The 18,935-nt window shown below is 36.3% G+C and overlaps 1 protein-coding gene and 1 long non-coding RNA gene across 4 annotated transcripts; one reads left to right on the top strand and one right to left on the bottom strand.

Moving 5' to 3' along the window:
- Positions 1–267: 267 nt before the first annotated feature.
- On the bottom strand, positions 268–6,878 carry LOC130245751 (uncharacterized). 2 transcript variants are annotated; one of them, XR_008839358.1, is made up of 3 exons: positions 6,356–6,878; positions 2,521–2,631; positions 268–691 (listed from the first exon to the last, which is right to left on the bottom strand). It is a non-coding gene; the product is annotated as an uncharacterized LOC130245751 (long non-coding RNA). The 2 variants fall into 2 exon arrangements; XR_008839357.1 differs by lacking the exon at positions 2,521–2,631.
- A 1,700-nt stretch (positions 6,879–8,578) lies between these two features.
- Positions 8,579–15,691, top strand: nr2f2 (nuclear receptor subfamily 2, group F, member 2). Of its 2 annotated transcripts, none has more exons than XM_056478180.1 (3): positions 8,579–9,807; positions 10,784–11,329; positions 13,174–15,691. In XM_056478180.1, the coding sequence occupies exons 1-3, from the start codon at positions 9,342–9,344 to the stop codon at positions 13,446–13,448; spliced, it is 1,287 nt and encodes a 428-aa protein (XP_056334155.1). In that variant the 5' UTR covers positions 8,579–9,341; the 3' UTR covers positions 13,449–15,691. The 2 variants fall into 2 exon arrangements, with proteins under 2 accessions (XP_056334155.1, XP_056334157.1); XM_056478182.1 differs by having other exon boundaries at positions 8,581–9,807; positions 10,802–11,329.
- Positions 15,692–18,935: the final 3,244 nt, after the last annotated feature.

Genomic DNA, 18,935 nt, shown 5'->3' with positions numbered 1-18,935 from the left:
AGATTGGGGAAAAATATACAGGGGCAAATAATTCAGGAGGGTTAATAATTATGACTTTAACTGTATATAATTAGTAATCAGCATTAATTAATTATATAGTATAGTATACAGTAGGATAGTATAGTATAGTATAGTATAGTATAGTATAGTATAGTAATTAATGACAAAATCTTAAACATTTTTAGCAATCTGGTCCCATCTTTAAAAAAACATCTTAATCTGTAGCATAGATAATATGTAATTCATATTTAAAAATAACAGACAACATGCATTGAGGAGCAGTTTATTTACTTTGGGCAGAAATTATTGTACAGCATTTTTGTTTTTAAATTCAACATTTCTACTCTTGTCATCATAAAGCTATTGCCATTATCATGTATATTCACATATCACAGCAAATGGTGCACAATTACTATACATACGTAGACGATTCAAACAGTTTGTTGTCAGCTGACCCTTTGATCCTGTTGCCTGTAAGAGAATCTATCACAGGTTAGTTGCTCCAGTAACTCAAACACGTACATTAAGGCTTACCTTCCCTGCATTTTGGTGCTGTGGGATGTTTGCATGACGATCCTCCTCCCATCATGCATTAGGTGTTGATGTCAGCACTCAGCATTCTTCAGTCTTCATAGTCCTGCAGAGAGCTCTGACACAATGCACTGCTGGTCTGCCAGACCGCTGATTATACCTAAAGTTATGAACAATTGATCATAGATTAAGTTGTTGGTAACAACAAAATTATTATAATCTATTATTTGGACTGTATTTCACTGAAAATCCTAGGTATGGTATGTATGGTATATGCAAAGGAACTTTTTTAAAGTCTGTCATTGATGATTTAAGGTATAAAATTAATTAATCAAAACACTTTATGTTGCTATGCACTGACTTTTAAACTAATAGTTCGATACAATGCAGTTATTATGTCTAGAGACATCTATTTGCATCATGTAGTACTTTAAAAATAACTGCATGTAATAATTTCTGTAAACACATCCATAAGTATAATGTTATAATTATACCCCTTTTACCCAAAATTACCCCTAAACCCATGCTTAACCCTAACTATATCCCACCTAATTTTTAACTAAAGTGTATTATGTTATCAGGAGTTTTTGATCATTTTATGATATTATTGTTATTGTCTACCTTTATATTTGAGTACTGAGCAATGTTAATTATTGTTGTTAGGGTTAGAATGAGGGTTAGTTGCATGTAATATTATGCAAATTTATTGTTATTACTATAGTAAGTACATGAAAATGTGTAAGAAGGACACTAACGTAAAGTTACCCTGTTTTTGCCACAGAACTTGAAAAATTTAAGAACACTGTACCTAATAATTATTCTTTCTGATGTAACTGCATGGCAGTCAGAGGCACCAATATAGAGTGACACCAAATTAATAATACAAACATCCTGCTTGTAAATATAGAAATGCAAGTTCATATATTGTTATTTATTATTATTATTTTACTTTGATGTAAAGGTAAACGAAAATGGAGGTTTGGCATTCAGTCTAAGAGGAGATTATTAAAACAAATTAAGCTTTTGCTTTATAAATTGGCTCTGTAATCCATCATTGGAGAATCGAACTCTGTGATCTATCATGAATCCGCTGGCTTCTTAGATTGGCCCTTAGGGCAAACAGAAATAGACAGGGAGAGGGTAACCTGCACCAATTGAATGAATCAATCACACAGAGACACACACACACACAAGCACAGCGAAAAGGGTTTTTTATAAATATAAATAAGCATTTAATCGTCACTAATTATTTTTGTTTTTAATAGATCAAGTTTAAACTTTTATCGTTTTTATTCTTTTTCTCAATATTACATGTATTACAGCATCCCCTCTAATTCTGACTCTTTCATCAATGCCTTTATTTTAATATTTTATAAGTTGTAAAGTAAAGGCACTCCAAGTATATGTACCAGATGATAAAAAGAATGAGCTTATAAGCATAGAACAAACTAGCAAACATTGCAATTAACTCTCAACTTAACTAATGTTTGTGTTAATGTCGAATAGCCATACGTGCATACAACAACAAACAGCAATAATCACTTCAAAATCTTTTCATAATTAGATGCTGCTGGTAAAGATTGGCTGCATATGGCAAACAATTAGCATAATTTCATATCACATACTGCGGTTGCATTATATCAGATTAATGACAGCAAAACTTAGTTTTTAATTTATTTATTTATTTGCACAATGAGTGTATTTAGCTGAAGTATAACACTTGAGTTCTGTTATGTATAGTTCCATTATACTACAGTTATAAAAGCTGCTGATTCTTTACTGCAGAACTGTAGCAGGTCATATGAATATGCTTTCAGTCTAGTTGTACTCTGATATTGTTACCAGAATTTAAGAATTAAGAAAAGAACACAGAAAGAGTCCAAGCTGTATGTGCTGCAGTATACCTGAATAAGATCTTTTTTTCATGGACTACGGCAACAATTGATCCATATTCTTGTTTTTAAGAGTATGCATATCAGGAAAACTTACTATCCTGTGAAGAAGCAGCGAGTCTTCTGAATTCCCAGGACAATGGTGTTGTTTTAAGACTGAAGGTAATGCTGAACAAATTACACCATATTTGGGCACAGAGCCAGGCTTCTGTAGAGAATAAAACCATAATCCTATTCAATTTGCCCGTAACCGATATGAGATTTTCTTCAATGAGTTGGAAGAATATGTCAAGGGAAGTTTTTTTTAGACCTTTTTAAATGACAAACAATAAAAATGACAGCATTGCATGGGAACCTTTACATCAAAAGCACACTTTTTTCATTAATGTATTTATAAAAATGTTATGTTTAAGAAAACTTCTGGTTTAGGTGAAACTGACAAATAGTGGACATAATCTACTTTTCCTTAATTGAAAAATCAGAACAAGTACACAGGGAATGCAGTTTACCATGTCAGTTTTCTGTGTTAAAGTTACTGAAAACGTTCTGTTCTGAATGGTGCATTTTAAAATCTTTCACTTTATTTAGCTTATGCTTAATTAATTTGCATTAGTAAAATAAAGTGTTAAACAGCATTATATATGTTGTTGTTTGTACTCATTTTTAAGTCACTTATAGTCTATTATAAATTTCATTATAAACTGCAGATATGCACACACAAGTGTAATCAGTTTGAAATTGATCGTGCTTTCTTTAGGTCTAGTAAAACAAAACGGCTCGTTTTCAATTGCAACCGCATTGTTGTATTGGCCAAAAGATGTGTAATTGGTAATTAGTGCGAAATATCAGAAAATGCTTCACCGTCACAACAGATGTGCTATATACTGCAACCACACCAGCTGACAGGTCTATTACTTGCTCGTTTGGACACGTTTTAAACCACAGCGTCTGATCCAGTGGTTTTCAACCCTTCATTAGACTTACAGAATAAATTCAGTCGTGTGGGTTCCACCAGAAATTAAACCACTGATCAGATCAGCACAAATACAAGCATTTAAATAATGATGGAAATTTTAATTATTTAATAAAAATCAGCAGCACTAATAATAATAATAATAATCAATCATAATAGTAATAAAAATAACAATAAAAATAATATTATTAATATTATCATTATTATTACAGAAATAATGTTAATTAAATGAAACAAAAAAAATTAAACTTCTTTTAGGTTTTGCTGTAATATTTTATCCCTTCACGATGCATCAAATTAATAGCCCAAGGGTTTCGGAGAGGCGTTTCTACTTTTTGTTATTATTGCTAGCAAATTTATATTTCAAAGGGTAAATTATGTTTATGTATTTCAGACTTCTGATCATCCGCTTTAATCAGTCTCCTCGTGTTGATTAGCCTGGTTAACCTTTGCTCCATACTGGGTCCGCAAGGGTTAATCAGGCCGGGATCTCGGTGACCCGAGGGTCAGATTCCCTCTATCTCATGCTTGAAGGATACGGTGGAGGCAGCGATAAGATTAGGGTGAACTTTCCTCTTCCAACCTATCAAAGCGCAATAGACACCTGCGCCTAAACCTGCGCTTTTGAGAATTACTATGTCATGTCAACGACTTAAAATGAGAACACTAAATGAACTGAGTGTGTTCAATAAAATGAAAAGCTAAGTGGAAAATATTTCGTTGAAAATAAATATATATGTATTTTCCAGTATAATATTTAATAATCTAATTAATCAAACAGAGATTAGCCTTTTCTTTTATGGTTTTAACGTCTGGTTTAATATGTCGTCTGACGACTGGCAGATTCGTTGCGGTTTGGATATTCGGCTTTGCTTATTCAATGTCTATCGATTTATTCGCTTATAACTCCTCTTACGGGAGTCACATCTTACACACTCGTGTCCCGGCGTGCGTACTTTACTTTACAAACAATAATAAAGTGATTTACCCCCTTTCTTCGCATCCCAGCCATGGAAAATCGTTAAAGATCCTGCTATTTGTGTGTGATCAGTAAATATTTAGTGTAGTGTCTCGTCCTAATCGATGGAGGTCCCGATGGGGGAGCGCTATTGTGTGTGTGGACGCTTGCTGAGCTCTGTGTGTGAGGACTCTTTCTTGTGCTCTGCGTTTTACGATGATAAATGCACCAGGACGACTTTGGTTGCACTTTACTGATCAACATCAAGTTACTTCTGCACAACCATACACACATACATGCATATGCGTATAGGCAAAATGGCTCAATTGTACTTGGTTTCTATAGTGGGGTTTGCTTTTATTTTGGATTCTTTAAGATGCCAGATAAAAATATACTTTTAAATAAAATGTTGTTTTGGGGGTTTGAATGAAGTCCGTCGTTTAATTGGCTTCTTTCGAAGTCTCATATTTGAGGCCTTTGTGTTAATATAAATTACTTTCACTTGGCGTTGGAATATGCTGCTAGTATGACGCTGGTAAACTGATATATGAATTCTGGCGCTTTATTTATTTATTTATTTATTTATTGTCAGTTTAAATATCTATTGAGTGGTTTTAAATGTAGCTGTGACATTGTTTATTTAGCTCATATTTACGTTTATTACCAACAACTCATTCCTGAATCATGCCTCTATTGTGTATTGTCATAGTTGAAATAGCAGAATAGACGATTGAAGCGCCCTGCGTACACAGAGCAGGCTCTGAAAACCTATCATGCATTGGCTGAATTACTTTACTTCAACTATAATTGTCTGCTCTATGGCAATTTGACGTCACTCGTGAATGCAATATAGTTTGACAGTCTGCCGTATATGGTGTTGTATTCTAAAGTGCTGTTAGTGGTCTTAGTATCAAATTCTTATAGAAAGTGTATTCTCATCTGTGTTCTTGTAGACTTATAATTGTCTCCTAGTGAACTTAATGACATATTTAAAACAATATTTACTTAAGGGTAAATGTTTATAGCGTCAATTATCGAAATTCATTGATCTAATAAAGTCCTCACTTTGGACTTAACCATTGAAAAAGCGACAAAGGCATATCACTGTTACTAGTTTGCACATAAACAGACAGGTGTCTCTCCTGACTTCACCCCCTCCCTCTAGCAATCACACAGCCCACACAAAGCAGCTGCACTGAGGAGGTTTTTTACCTTCGGTGGAAAAGAAAAAGACAAAAAGGAGCATCTTTTTACTTTTTTTTTTTTCAAAAATATAAAAATAGTAATAATAGTAAATTTGTCTTCAAAGTCATCAACACGATTATCCGTCTATCAGGATATGTAGACTAAATATTAACATGTGATTCAAGCGTCGCAGAAAAGTTTGACCGATTTTACTTGTCGGTTTGTGTTTTTCCCTCCCTGAAGTTTTAGTAATCATTCAAATAAACAGAGAGCCGCATTTTTCTGTATAAATCCGTGGAAAAGGAAACGCTGATTCCACTGCCATTCAGAGCGTTAATTCGCACAGAAAGAGAAGACTAAATATATTTTTCATATAGGAGAGGATGCATCACGGGGAAGACGAATCATCATATGCATTTGGTATGTTTGGGCTATAATTGTTCGGAATCCGTTTTACTTAACATGTACATATGCATGTTAAAGTGAGCCGGATTGTTATGTGTTGTGAATTCATTTGCAATATATAACTATTGATAAAAAAAAATTTAAGTCATTATATCACATATCTACAACATCTTTGAGCAGAACACTTTCTCCGTTTATTATTTTCGCTAGAGTTTTTACGCATTTCTTTCTTTATTTTTGGTATCTGTCAATAATTGTGTTGATCATTTTGCTGTCAGTTCATAATTGATGCTGATGTATTGCATGTATGTCTGTCTATGCGTGTTTGCTAGTCTTATTCTTGCTTTGAACGGGAAAAATAACAAACGTAAGTGTATTCGCGAGTTAAAGTGTGAAAATATTAACACTCACCTTGATCTTGGGGTAAAATCCACTTTGCATCGGTTCGTTATAATTTACTTCTGCTGGATTGCTTTCGGCTGTCTTGTTCACTGGCTTTTGAATGGTCTGTGATGAGGCACGGTGTTCAGTTTTGATCGTTTCAATAAACTGAACAAAATTAACCGAAACGCTGCAATATTCCCGTGCGTGAAAAATCACTCCGGAGAAAATGTGGAGCGGAGACCTACAAACGCACCTCTGCAACGTCCAAGTCAATTAGAAGGAAATCTCAAAAGCATTAATCAGATTAAAATAGGCGCATGTTACTTTGGTGTATGTGAGAGGCGAGCGACCGATGTAGTTTCCATTTAAGATGGCTCTTCCACCTTAAAGAGCGATTCCAGGCAGAAATAATCCAAACGCTAGGAGGCGCCCATATACTGCTGTACGTCCAGTCTCTTCTGCATTTTTCCTCCGAGGCAGCATATGCTGTGATTTAGCACTGTACATTTTTCAGTGGACCCAACTCCGACAACCCCTGGTGATACAGAAAGTAGACTTCAACAAGCGAGCTTTAAAAAAATGTGCTCTGACTTATAACCCGAGGAGCGAGAAGGGAGACACCTCATTTGACCACCCCGAGGCTCCCAGCTAACATCTATGGCAATTAACATAAGACTCCTGGGCTTCATGTTTCTTGCTAAGCGTCATTTATCTTATGTTTAGGTGGTTTTTGAACGTATTGAGGGTTTCCTTATATCCATGTGATCCATGCGAGAAAATCGTGTTATATTTTATTAAATTATTTTGTAAGGTATATGTGGTATTCCAAGGCCCTAAAAACACAGTACTCAAAAATAATCTGTAAGAAAACGTTGAATGCACCATCAATATAAAAATAATAGCTGTTTGACCTTCGTTATAAGCTACCTCTAAATATTTGCAATGCAATCAAAGCTGTCAAACAAAAGATTTTCAGGTGACTAATATTGTTTTTATAGGCAAAAGTCGTCATGTGTACGAATGTTACATTAATATCAATTGATTCTGTTTTTCCAAACAATATATTAATTTATGTTGATAACGGTTTAAGGCGTCAGTAGTAGCCTAATCAGTTATCTCTTTTTTTTTTTTTTTTTTTTTTTGTGTACATACACTAAAGACAGTCAATTTACATATAAGACTAATGCATACGTATTAGTCTACGACATTTTTATAGCTCTTAGACTAATTAAATTAATATAGGCCCTATATGAATAAGCAACATATAAATGTGTATGCTTTTCAATTTGTGATAAAATTAAGTAAATTTAATATTCACACACACACACATATATATGTGTGTGTGTATATATATATATATATATATATATATATATATATATATATATATATATATATACATATATATATATATATATATATATACATATATATATATATATATGTATATATATATATATATATATATATATATATACATATATCCTGTATTGCTTACAAAGTAGCGTCTTACGTGTCTTTGGCATATCTTGATTACAGTGTAAAGTGCTCGAACTTACATCAATAGTCTCTCGCGTATGTTGCTTGTTCCCTCGTGAACGCTCTCTGTTTTAAATGTATTTGTCGGCGCATTATTGACTTGATGAATGATATGCAGTTTCATGATTTATAACGAGGCGTTAATGCGGATAAATGGATTAATGGAACTGACCAAATCACACACATTGCGGTCAGTCAATGGAGTGAATGGCGTGCAATGCAAGTGCCAAGAACTAAAAATTAAAAATTCTAAACGGCAGTAATATCACTATCACTGACATATTTCTTATCGTTTTGTGGTCAGATTAGAGGCACGGTAGCCTATAATTTAATATAGATTTACTTACATTTGTATAACATTTATTTTTGAAAAATAAATGGACCTCTGGAGTGTGGAAGTGGTGATAAAATAAACGCCAAACGTGTATTTTATTTGAAACAAATAAAAAATTATGACTGCATGTATTGCGATCATTTTTCCACGGAACTGTGTTCTACTCTCTTTAGGACCAAGCGGCTCCTCGACCCTTATTCCTGGCTTTGGCAAAGAACCAAGTAGCACAAGTGCCGACTAGCCAATAAGGTTCAGGGGGAGGTCCGTGAGCTCTGACCAGTCAAACACAGTCACTTTCCATATATGGCAACTCATCTCCATGGTAACGTGTGCTAAGTTGCAGCAGTCGTGTCAAAGTTCACTATATAGAGAGCTCAGTGAGCTGATCAGAGAGAAAGCATTCTGCCAGCCCAGCGCCTACAAATCGCAGTCACTTCCTAACCTCCCCCTTTTTAACATATTTGATCACTTTGATTCTCTGTTCTCTCTCTTATTATTTTTACGCGCATGAAGGAGGTTCTATAGGTTGTGATCTTTTTGTTTTATTATCGGTCCTGCTTGCCGGAGAGTTGACTTCATATTTGACTCGAGCACAGGCTGCAACTGCGCGCGGCTGCTAGCGCTACCTCATCTGAAGAAAAGGAAGAAGCGGCAATATTTTTTGCCAGTTGTTGGTTTTCTACAAGACTTTACACTGGAACTTCTCTTGTGTCGCAAGTATCTTTGAAAGCTGCGTGTCTCTGTGCGTCCGAACATCGCTCCACGCGTGAACTTATCCGTCCTGCTCTGTTCGTATCTTCTTCCGCAGTGTTTATTTTCCATTTTTTCCTTGATGGGTTTACTGGATGGATGACTGCAAGTGCCCCTGGACTTGGCCTCTAAGAGCAAGGCTGCTATTCGGCTTGCTTCAGTTTTAACCACATGCCAGGTAACGCTATTTTAGTCAAGAAATAGACTACTGTTTCTCGTCGGTGCGCAACTTTGAACGGACATTCAGACTCTAACCGACCGTGCCGATCCTGAATTATTTATTTTACCTTCCTAAGTGATAGAGGCACCGTGCTGCGTTATTTTTTGAAACAAAACATTCCGAAACCAAAAACGGGGAACAAAAAGTTTTTTTAACGTTGACTGATAGATATGGCAATGGTAGTGTGGAGAGGCTCCCAGGACGATGTGGCCGAGACCCATGGCACCCTCTCATCGCAAACCCAAGGAGGACTATCCCTTCCGACCCCTCAACCAGGCCAGCTGGGTCTGACGGCCTCTCAGGTTGCCCCTCCGACCCCTCAGACACCCGTTCAAGGACCCCCGAACAACAACAACAACACACAGTCCACCCCGACGAACCAGACGACGCAGAGCCAGTCGGAAAAGCAGCAGCCACAGCATATAGAGTGCGTGGTTTGCGGGGACAAATCCAGCGGCAAACACTATGGCCAGTTCACTTGCGAGGGGTGCAAAAGCTTTTTCAAACGGAGCGTACGAAGGAACCTCACTTACACATGCCGTGCCAACAGGAATTGTCCCATTGACCAGCACCATCGCAATCAGTGTCAGTACTGCCGCCTCAAAAAATGCCTCAAAGTTGGCATGAGACGGGAAGGTATTCGGATTTTTGTTGTTTTACTGCTGTCTTTGTCTTTTGTATTTAGCCTGACTTAATAATGCATGCTACGTCCTCCTGTGTTTTATCCCCGACTCCTCTCTCTCAATTTGCCCGTCCACAGCACGCGAAGGAACCGCCTATAGCGCTCGAGACTGAGCGTTATCACGGCGCCCTTAATGCTCGAATAAAGAACACCCTCTCCTAAGCGACTATTTCGCATTGCACATGTTCGCAGCGTTAAATTGACCATCGCTTTTATTCGGCGACGAAAACATGGGTATTTGTCTTGATTTGCAATATCACTGCAGATATGCCGTGCGGTTATGGCGAGGGAGTATGGAGAAGCAGCGTCAAAATCACATACACACACACACACTCACATACACACACTCTCCAGATCGACCACAATCTACATCTCTTGCCTTTGCTCGAAAAGTAAAGAATATTCACTGTTGCGCTTTTATAAGGATTTATTTGAATAAACGTTCCGCCAGACACCAGGTCGCTCGCAAATTCTCAACAGACAGCTGAACTGACTCTGTCGCTAGCTAAATAGGTTAAGGGTTAGCATTCATGTCTTTCTTTGTGCATGTATTCACTAGACTCGTGTTGTCTCGAAAACACAAAGCAGGCTAAAATTTGAAACATTAGCCAATGTGCGTTTTATTTATTTATTTATTGTATTAAGTAAACCATATAATTATGCTAAAATTATTTTGTGTATGGTGCAGAACATTATGTGTGCATTTCAGTAACCTAGGTTTTTATATACATGTTTATATGTATTTTACTAAACAGTATAACTATGGATGCCACTCTGAATGTTAAAAGTTCTGCACATGTCAAGTGACATATATGAATGCAATTGTTGTAGCTCCCTAGCAAACTGTGTGCTAACAACATGCCAAGTGAAGTAGAAAGAAGGTCAAGTTATGTGTTTTTTGTTGTAGAATTCAAGCATCAATATCTACAGTTTCTCTTTTTACTGCAGCCGTGCAAAGGGGACGAATGCCACCCACACAGCCACACCATGGTCAGTTCGCCTTGACAAATGGGGACCCACTGCACTGCCATTCCTACTTATCCGGATATATCTCTCTACTACTACGAGCGGAGCCCTACCCAACTTCTCGGTATGGCAGTCAATGCATGCAGCCCAACAACATCATGGGCATCGAGAACATTTGTGAACTGGCAGCCAGGATGCTGTTTAGTGCGGTAGAGTGGGCCAGGAATATTCCCTTCTTCCCAGACCTCCAAATCACCGACCAGGTTGCCCTTTTGAGGTTGACCTGGAGTGAGTTGTTTGTGCTCAACGCTGCTCAGTGCTCCATGCCGCTCCATGTGGCTCCACTTCTGGCGGCGGCTGGGCTCCATGCCTCCCCCATGTCTGCGGACAGAGTGGTCGCCTTTATGGACCACATTAGGATCTTCCAAGAACAAGTAGAAAAGCTCAAAGCTTTGCACGTTGACTCTGCTGAATACAGTTGTTTAAAGGCCATCGTTTTATTCACTTCAGGTAAGTTTTCATTTTTTTTAAATAACATCTGTATTTGATAATCTATTTTATATTGCAGTGTTTGCACAATAAAGACTAACGTCGTATTTAATAAATACTTCATTTAAGAAAATAAAGATGTGCAAGTTTTAGCCTATTAATCTTTAAGCTTTAAAATATACGTCACAATAGACACGTAAGTGTAAATATTTTCAAAGCTTTCTAATAAAAATTTCATTTAGAGTAAAATTAGCAATTTGTTGAAATTAAGAATCTAATATTTTCTGATGTGTTATTTTTTTAAAGCATCGGCGTGTCGTCCATAAAATACAACATTTCTGATTATCGCTAAAAATATTTAAACATTTACGTCCCGTTAAGAATAAACTGTAACATAAATTTTGTTGACAGCCAATATGTGAAAAATATTCATTTATACGAATTAAAAATAATAATTAAAGATATAATCTTATTTGTAGCGCTTATTACTCATTTTTAATTTAAGAAAAACAATGAAATACAAATCATGAAAGAAAATGAGCACTATCGACACAGAACAGCTAAATTGTAGCTTTATACATTTTTTGTAGTTTCACAATACATCAACATATGATCTTGAAGGGCAATCAATTATTTGTATTTATTTGCAATGACAGATATTAAGGATGTCATGCTCGAAGGGAGGGGTGAGGCTGCAGGAAGGGAAGACAGGCCTAATGCTCCGTTTACACACATCACAGCCCAGCTTTTCACTTTAGCCGATAGTTTTAATTTAATGGACATTTTCACGTTGCGATAAACGCCTATGGATAGTTTAATTGTGCTTTATTGAAGAAGAGGCGACGAGACATTTCTGTGCGTTGTTAAAAACTCACAGTTCTTCCTTGTTTTGTTAGGATGATCTAGGGATCCAAGACACATGCTGGACTCGTTCCAGAAATGGGTCATGACCCTGACTTCCTTTCTTTATTTGTGTATCACAAAGCTAAAGCAAAAAAAAAGTTTTACAGATTTAAAACTTCATGGTGAATAAATTCTCTTGGAAATTTATGACTGGAAAAGATTTACTATAAGCATATAAGCACAATACATGTAGCATCAGAATGCAAATACGCTGTTTGCTGATTTTACAAATAATATTCCACACAACAATAAAATATATATTATAAAAATCAATCAAAATCTAAAATATGAGATTTAAATGGAAATGTTGTTAAAATGCTATTTTTAAATGTCATGTAGGGCAGCTTTTTGCAATCGCCTTACTGATTTAAAGTCTTATTCCATCCCTTGTGGATAGGTTGCTCTTCGAGTTTATTGTCGTTCTTTTAAACATTTTCCCAATATGATCTAAAAGTTTACAGCTAAAGAGTGTGTAGTTGAGTAATACTCTGGTGGGAAAAATACACAGGATAATATGCGTCAGCTTCGTCTTTTTGTTTATCATGATTGTATTTAAATTCCTCATCTGTATTTTATTTTTCCCCGTAATATTATTGCCCACAAGCTATCGATTCGTTATTTTATGGTGATTACACGCATCACGATTCAAAGTGTTTAAAACTATTTGTAACTCGAACACAGCAATACTCAGCCAATTAGCTCTCTTGTATAAAACACGTGCAGCAGAACTTAATATTATAAATAGTCTCTTAGGGTGTTAGAACGTTATGTTGTCTCGTATAGCTCGTATATTTTTTCAGAAAGCGACTGTTTTGTGTTTGTTGCAATCTGTGTATACATTGACATAATAGCGAATTTAAAATAGTATGTGTTAAAGTTATGTGGCTTGCCTTTTTGTAAATTGGTTGTCCAGGTGAACTGTTAATGCAATAAACATTTGATTATCTCTCTTTTTCCTATAGATGCTTGTGGCCTGTCAGATGTGGCCCATGTGGAAAGTTTGCAAGAAAAGTCCCAGTGCGCTCTGGAGGAGTACGTTCGGAGCCAGTATCCCAACCAACCAACTCGATTTGGGAAGTTATTACTGCGCTTGCCCTCTCTCCGTACAGTCTCATCTTCGGTCATAGAGCAATTATTTTTCGTCCGATTGGTAGGTAAAACCCCAATTGAAACCCTCATCAGGGATATGTTGCTGTCGGGGAGCAGTTTTAACTGGCCTTATATGTCGATTCAGTAGGCAGAAGGAATGATCAAAGGGGCTGTGACTACAATAGTTAGCGCTTCTTTTGTAGAAGGAAACGGCTGTTACACGAGTTTACTTTCACGAAGAAAGACTTTCATACAATGACTGTGAATTTTAAAATTGAGACATTCAGTGAAGCCTCGAAATCCAGAGATTGCTCCCAGTGTCATTCTGAACAGTTTGTTCTAATGTTTTTTTTTTATTGTTTGTTGTTTTTTATTTTGCAAAAAAAATAATAAATGCAAAAATGAAGACATGAATAACCCACTAAAATTAATACAAGACATAAGAAAAACAAAGGATTTCTATAATCCTCTCATCAACAGCAAAATTATAAAGTGCATTTAAGCGACAATTTGGAAAAATTAGGGAAAGAAGAGTAACGTTCTTTTTTCCCAAATTGCTATATTGTCCTGTGTCCATGTATCTATAGCTGTTTTTGTAATTTTTGTTCCTCCTTTCTGGTTCCAAACCGGCCTATGTGATTCTGTAGTATGCAGTTGTTGTTTATTTTTTTTTTTTTTTTATAATTTTTTTTTTCTAATAACCATGACTTCTTCTGAAACAGTTCAGTAATGTAAAGACGTTCTTCGAAAATTCGAGAATTAAAACTAAATCCACAGCAATATAGGCTATGCTTAATGCTGCAAGCGCACTTAACTCTATGGATGTCCCTCAATGAACAAGAGTAGGGATTATTTTCATAATCGAATCGAACTTGTATCCACAAAATGCCAGAGCACTATTAATGTACCAGTGTGTTACTTTTCATAACACTGATAAGACATGCCCCCAAAAATAAATATTCCTCAAAATGGATGCAGAAGCAATACTCAACTCTGCGAAAAACTGCCATTTGCTTATATGCGACACAACAGTGTTTGCAAAATGTCATCTTATCGGTTTTAGAGAGTTACGACCTGCTTCCATTTTTATATTTGGATTTGGGGATGATCGTCAGGTTGTAATGCAAAAAAGTACTGCAAAGTATTTGATTTTACAGTAAAAGAAACCCTCCCACTTAATATTTTCAAATGTATTACAGACGGTTACCTAAAGTTGCGCCCAAGCGAATTTTCGCTCTAGTGTTTTGCCACAGTAAACTGTATTTTGAACGTGAGGAAATGATGGGTCATCATTCTTTTAATGATAAAGCAGCAGTATTATTAAGACGTCCCTATAAATGCCCCTCAACACTTAAAGCATTAAAGTGCCTGTACAGCGCAAATGTGTTATTAACGGTTACTGAAGTCTATACACCATGGGGAACACGCTTAGGATTTACAAAATAAGTCTTATAATTGTTCATTTCACTTGAGGGGAAAAACAAGTAGAGGCAGTATTCTTGTAAATATAGGTCAATTCATTTCAAGGACTTTTCTTTATACAGCGTATATGTGATTAAGAATAAAACTGTGGTTGCCAATTTTTTCGGTAATACAAATGTCTTCAAATGAGTGACAGACTTAGCTAGTAGCACTGAAAGTTCTGTTTGTAATGTACATACATATTAAGAGAAATGTTTTTTTTTTTCTTCTTTTCTTTTTCATGTATTTAGACTGTGAATGCATGGCCACAGGTCGCTAACCTATTTTACCTTTGATATATATATAAATATAAATATAAATGTAAATGTTTTTGACTGTATAGATATAATCTGTGCATTCAGTACACTAGCCCTTGTATTTAAAACGACAAAAAGGAAAAAAAAGTTCGACGATAGGTTGACACTTAACAGGGTGAGCTGGTTTGGAAAGGGGTGGCTATTTTGACTTGGTGTTCTGCTCCTTTTCGGTCTGTAACAGATGCCTTGTGTGTGTATGTGTGAAAGCTTGCAATTTCGTCCTTGTTTTGAGGCTTTTCTTCAACACACAAGACACCATGTTGTGATTGGATAAAAAGGGATCATATTGTGTAGTTGATTGAACAGTTATTTTGGGCTGTTCTCTGCCACATATGGACCAGTGAATGATACATGATTGTAATTATGAACAGTTTAAACTGACCCACGTTTTTATATAAATATATAAAATATATTACTGCAGGGTATTGATAACGTATAGATACTTTTTTATTATTATTGATTATTATTAATTGCAAGTGATATACGTGAGTGTGTGTGGAAGTTTATAGTTGAAAACAATTCTTGTTTGTTTGTGTTAGCTTATTGTAAACAAGCATTCTGCTGTAAATTTGTTCTTGGTATTAAATTATAATTTATGAATTTGAAATCAAAAGGCTTTCTATGTTGTGTTATTCATGATTAACGGACAAATCTGTCTGTTCAATCTGACAGTGGAGTCATGCTGTCTCCTACTGCTGAAGGTTGGGTTTACGTGTGTGTGTGTGTGCGTGCGTGCGTGCGTGCGTGCGTGTGTGTGTGCGCGTGTGCGTGTGTTTGAGAGAGAGATTGGTTTGGGGGTGCGAAGGTAACTCTTAGGTTTGCCATGGGAAATTGTCCAGATTACGTCTAAATTTGGCTATGTAAATACACGTGCAAAGTGCAACGGACTAAAGTAAAAAAGCTACGCTTTTAATTTGTCCCTTTACACCTTACTTTTTACACATTAACCCCCATCCATCCTTGATAAAAACAAATATCAAGCACCATGTCATACTACTTACCAGCTGTAGATTGGGTGCGTCTGCACAGAGGTTCTTGCTCATTGCCTTGTTGGATATTACTTTCCATTTAAATATATAAAATCTTCCCGGAGCAGGTACTGACACGTCGGAACTGAAGTCGCGATGAAATGCAACATTGGATGTTCAATACATGTCAAATAAAATGCCATCTTGTTGTAAACGTGACAAATGACAAAATGCAGACTACTGTTTGTTCTACCTTGAAAGCGGTATTTTATGTGTCACATTTAGGGCTATCTGTTAGAGGACACCAAGCGTGTGAAGCTATCCTGTAAACTGCGCCTTCAACTTGGTGTCCTATTAGTTGAGTCAATATGGCGTCTTGCAATTCAACGCAAGCTACGGCTCCCCGGAGCAAAGCGGTGTCTTGTAATAGAAACCACATTGCATGGGGGAAAGGCCCCCTCAGTTGACAAGAAGGCCCAAAAAAGGCTGCAGACACCAGTGGTGTTAAAGTTTTTGTAAAGAGTCCAAGAGTCCTAAAATACGAATATTTGCCTGATGTTTCTATAGTCGGTATAATTGAAACTCCCCTCACCACCATTTTTAAGGCTAGCCTAATTGAACAAGATCATGGACGTTTTTTAGCTTTTCCGTAAAATAAAAAAATAAAACGAAGGTCCATGTTCGTTTTACAAATTTGACTAAATTATGGATGTAAGAAAACAAAAAGTAGCATCCTAATCTTAAAAAGCAACTTTTGATGGTTGAGTAATGTTACGAACAATAGGCCTAATCAAACCACTGCTGCCACCATTAATTGTTTTTAATCGCATAATAACGAATATGATAACAATAATATATGTTTTTAATTAATCATACAAAGCTTAATAAGCTTTATTTTCCATGTATCCTAAATAAATCTACACATACACACACACACACACACACACACACACACACACACACACATTTTCAGTAAATATTCAGGGTCCTCCCGTAAGTGATCGGGAAGGCAAGAGTTATAGCATAATTCGGGTAAGTTTATTTGTTTCAGGGCTATAGGCAAACAGGCCCGTTTAGATGACCGGAAATGATTGATGGGTGTTTGTTATTGTTTTAAACGTGGTCCAGGATGTGTGTTTGATGAGAGCGCTAATGCATGTAGCAAAGGAAAGCTTGTAATTATGACACAGTGATGAGACCTATTAACTACTCGAGATACTGTTAGTAGTTGTCTAATGATTGCATTGACATTACTGCTTGAAAACAGTTCCAGTGTATAAGTCTTTGCAAAAAAAAAAAAAAAACTCCGTCGTACACAAAAGTAGTATGCTACGTGGCAGCATATTTTGTCAAATAGGAATTGTCCGTTTCTTCGCTTTAAATGCACGTTTTGCTTTGATAGGCTTACCAAAGCAGGTTAGCAGTAATTTGGATCATGGCTTCACAGGCTTGATTTTAGTTGACAGAGCGTGTGTTGAGCCTGAACTCTATAATTTGCACTTCTGTTCTTTTATTAGCGTCGGACAACGAACTAATGAGGTCTCCCTCAGTACAATGTCACTTTTATTTATTTCTTCGTGGAAAAAGTACTATGGGATATGGCTGGCCGATCTGAGCCAACAACAAATTTCTAACTGATATATATCTACATAGCAGACATTTTAAACTCAATTGGTAAAACCCATTACCAACCTCTCTAAAGGTGCAAGCCTGAGCTACTGTACTGTCAAATTGGCCGTTGCCGCCATTCACCACTGTCTAGGCCACAATAAATTGCATATTCCTGATACATAAATGTAGACGAATTTTAAAAGTTTGTACGTAATTATCTAACTTAACATTGCTGCAGCAGCTAACACTGATTTTTTGGAGGCTTTCAACTTATTTCAAAATCAAATTAACGATGATTGCCCTAAGCCTTGCTATAACTTCATGATGAGTATACGTTTTGGTCATGCTTCTGTTAGACCCTTAAAAAAGTCGTCATTGCTTTGAGATAGACTATCATTGTGTTGTTCGTATGATGAGCTCGACGAAGGAAGAGCCAGCAATTGGTTTCCATAGCGACCTCCAAAGAGAAGCGATAATAAGCAAAGCATAGACCCCCACTCCTTTAGAAAAAAAAGACAATTTAACATCTACGTTTGCTCCTTCACGTCACTTGAGTATCAACATATTTCTGTTTCATTATATTTATTGTCCCTCCTATGATTTGGTAGTGAATATATGAAAACGTGTCCATAATATGGGCCCTGATATAAATTTAGGATTCATATTTTATTTTATATGTGAAAAAATTTACTTCGTCACTTAGTGCTTTGGCTTTTCCAGTAAGTAGGCCTAGTTTAGACAACTTTTGTCTTCCGTCGTCTCTATATATTTTTTTCCAGCCAATTGCGTGGAATTTTCTGTAACTGAGCAATTAAACAACAATTTAATGTGACCCAGTCTAGCACATACGTTTTTCCCTGAGCTTTTCACAACTGTGCTGAGCAAATGCTTGTATTTTAGCTCGTATATGTATTTATAATTTCAAATATTACTAGATTTTTTTTTAAACGGCCACATCCATCATTGCAACAGTATTTGCTTTTTAATCATATCGAAAGCTAAATTATCATACATAAAGGGTTTTAAAAACGTAGCACACCTTCCTGCGAGATATGTGCATTTTTGTCTGTCCGTCTGTCTTTGTTATTTTGAATAAAGTGCTTTAAAATAGACTTGCTGCTCTCGGCTCGGTGGGTTCCTCTCTCTAAATGTTAGAAAATTGTGCCATCTACCCGCTATTCACAGAACTGTCACTTCCAGGACCTCCCGAGACCTTGAGCCAACTTTAATACAAAAGGAGAGACTGGGGGGTTGGTGAGATGCTTCGAAGTGTAGTTT

Source organism: Danio aesculapii, chromosome 18, assembly GCF_903798145.1.
Source record: "Danio aesculapii chromosome 18, fDanAes4.1, whole genome shotgun sequence".
In the NCBI taxonomy this organism is placed as follows: Eukaryota; Metazoa; Chordata; class Actinopteri; order Cypriniformes; family Danionidae; genus Danio; species Danio aesculapii.
This window is presented reverse-complemented; position numbering and strand designations above follow the sequence as displayed.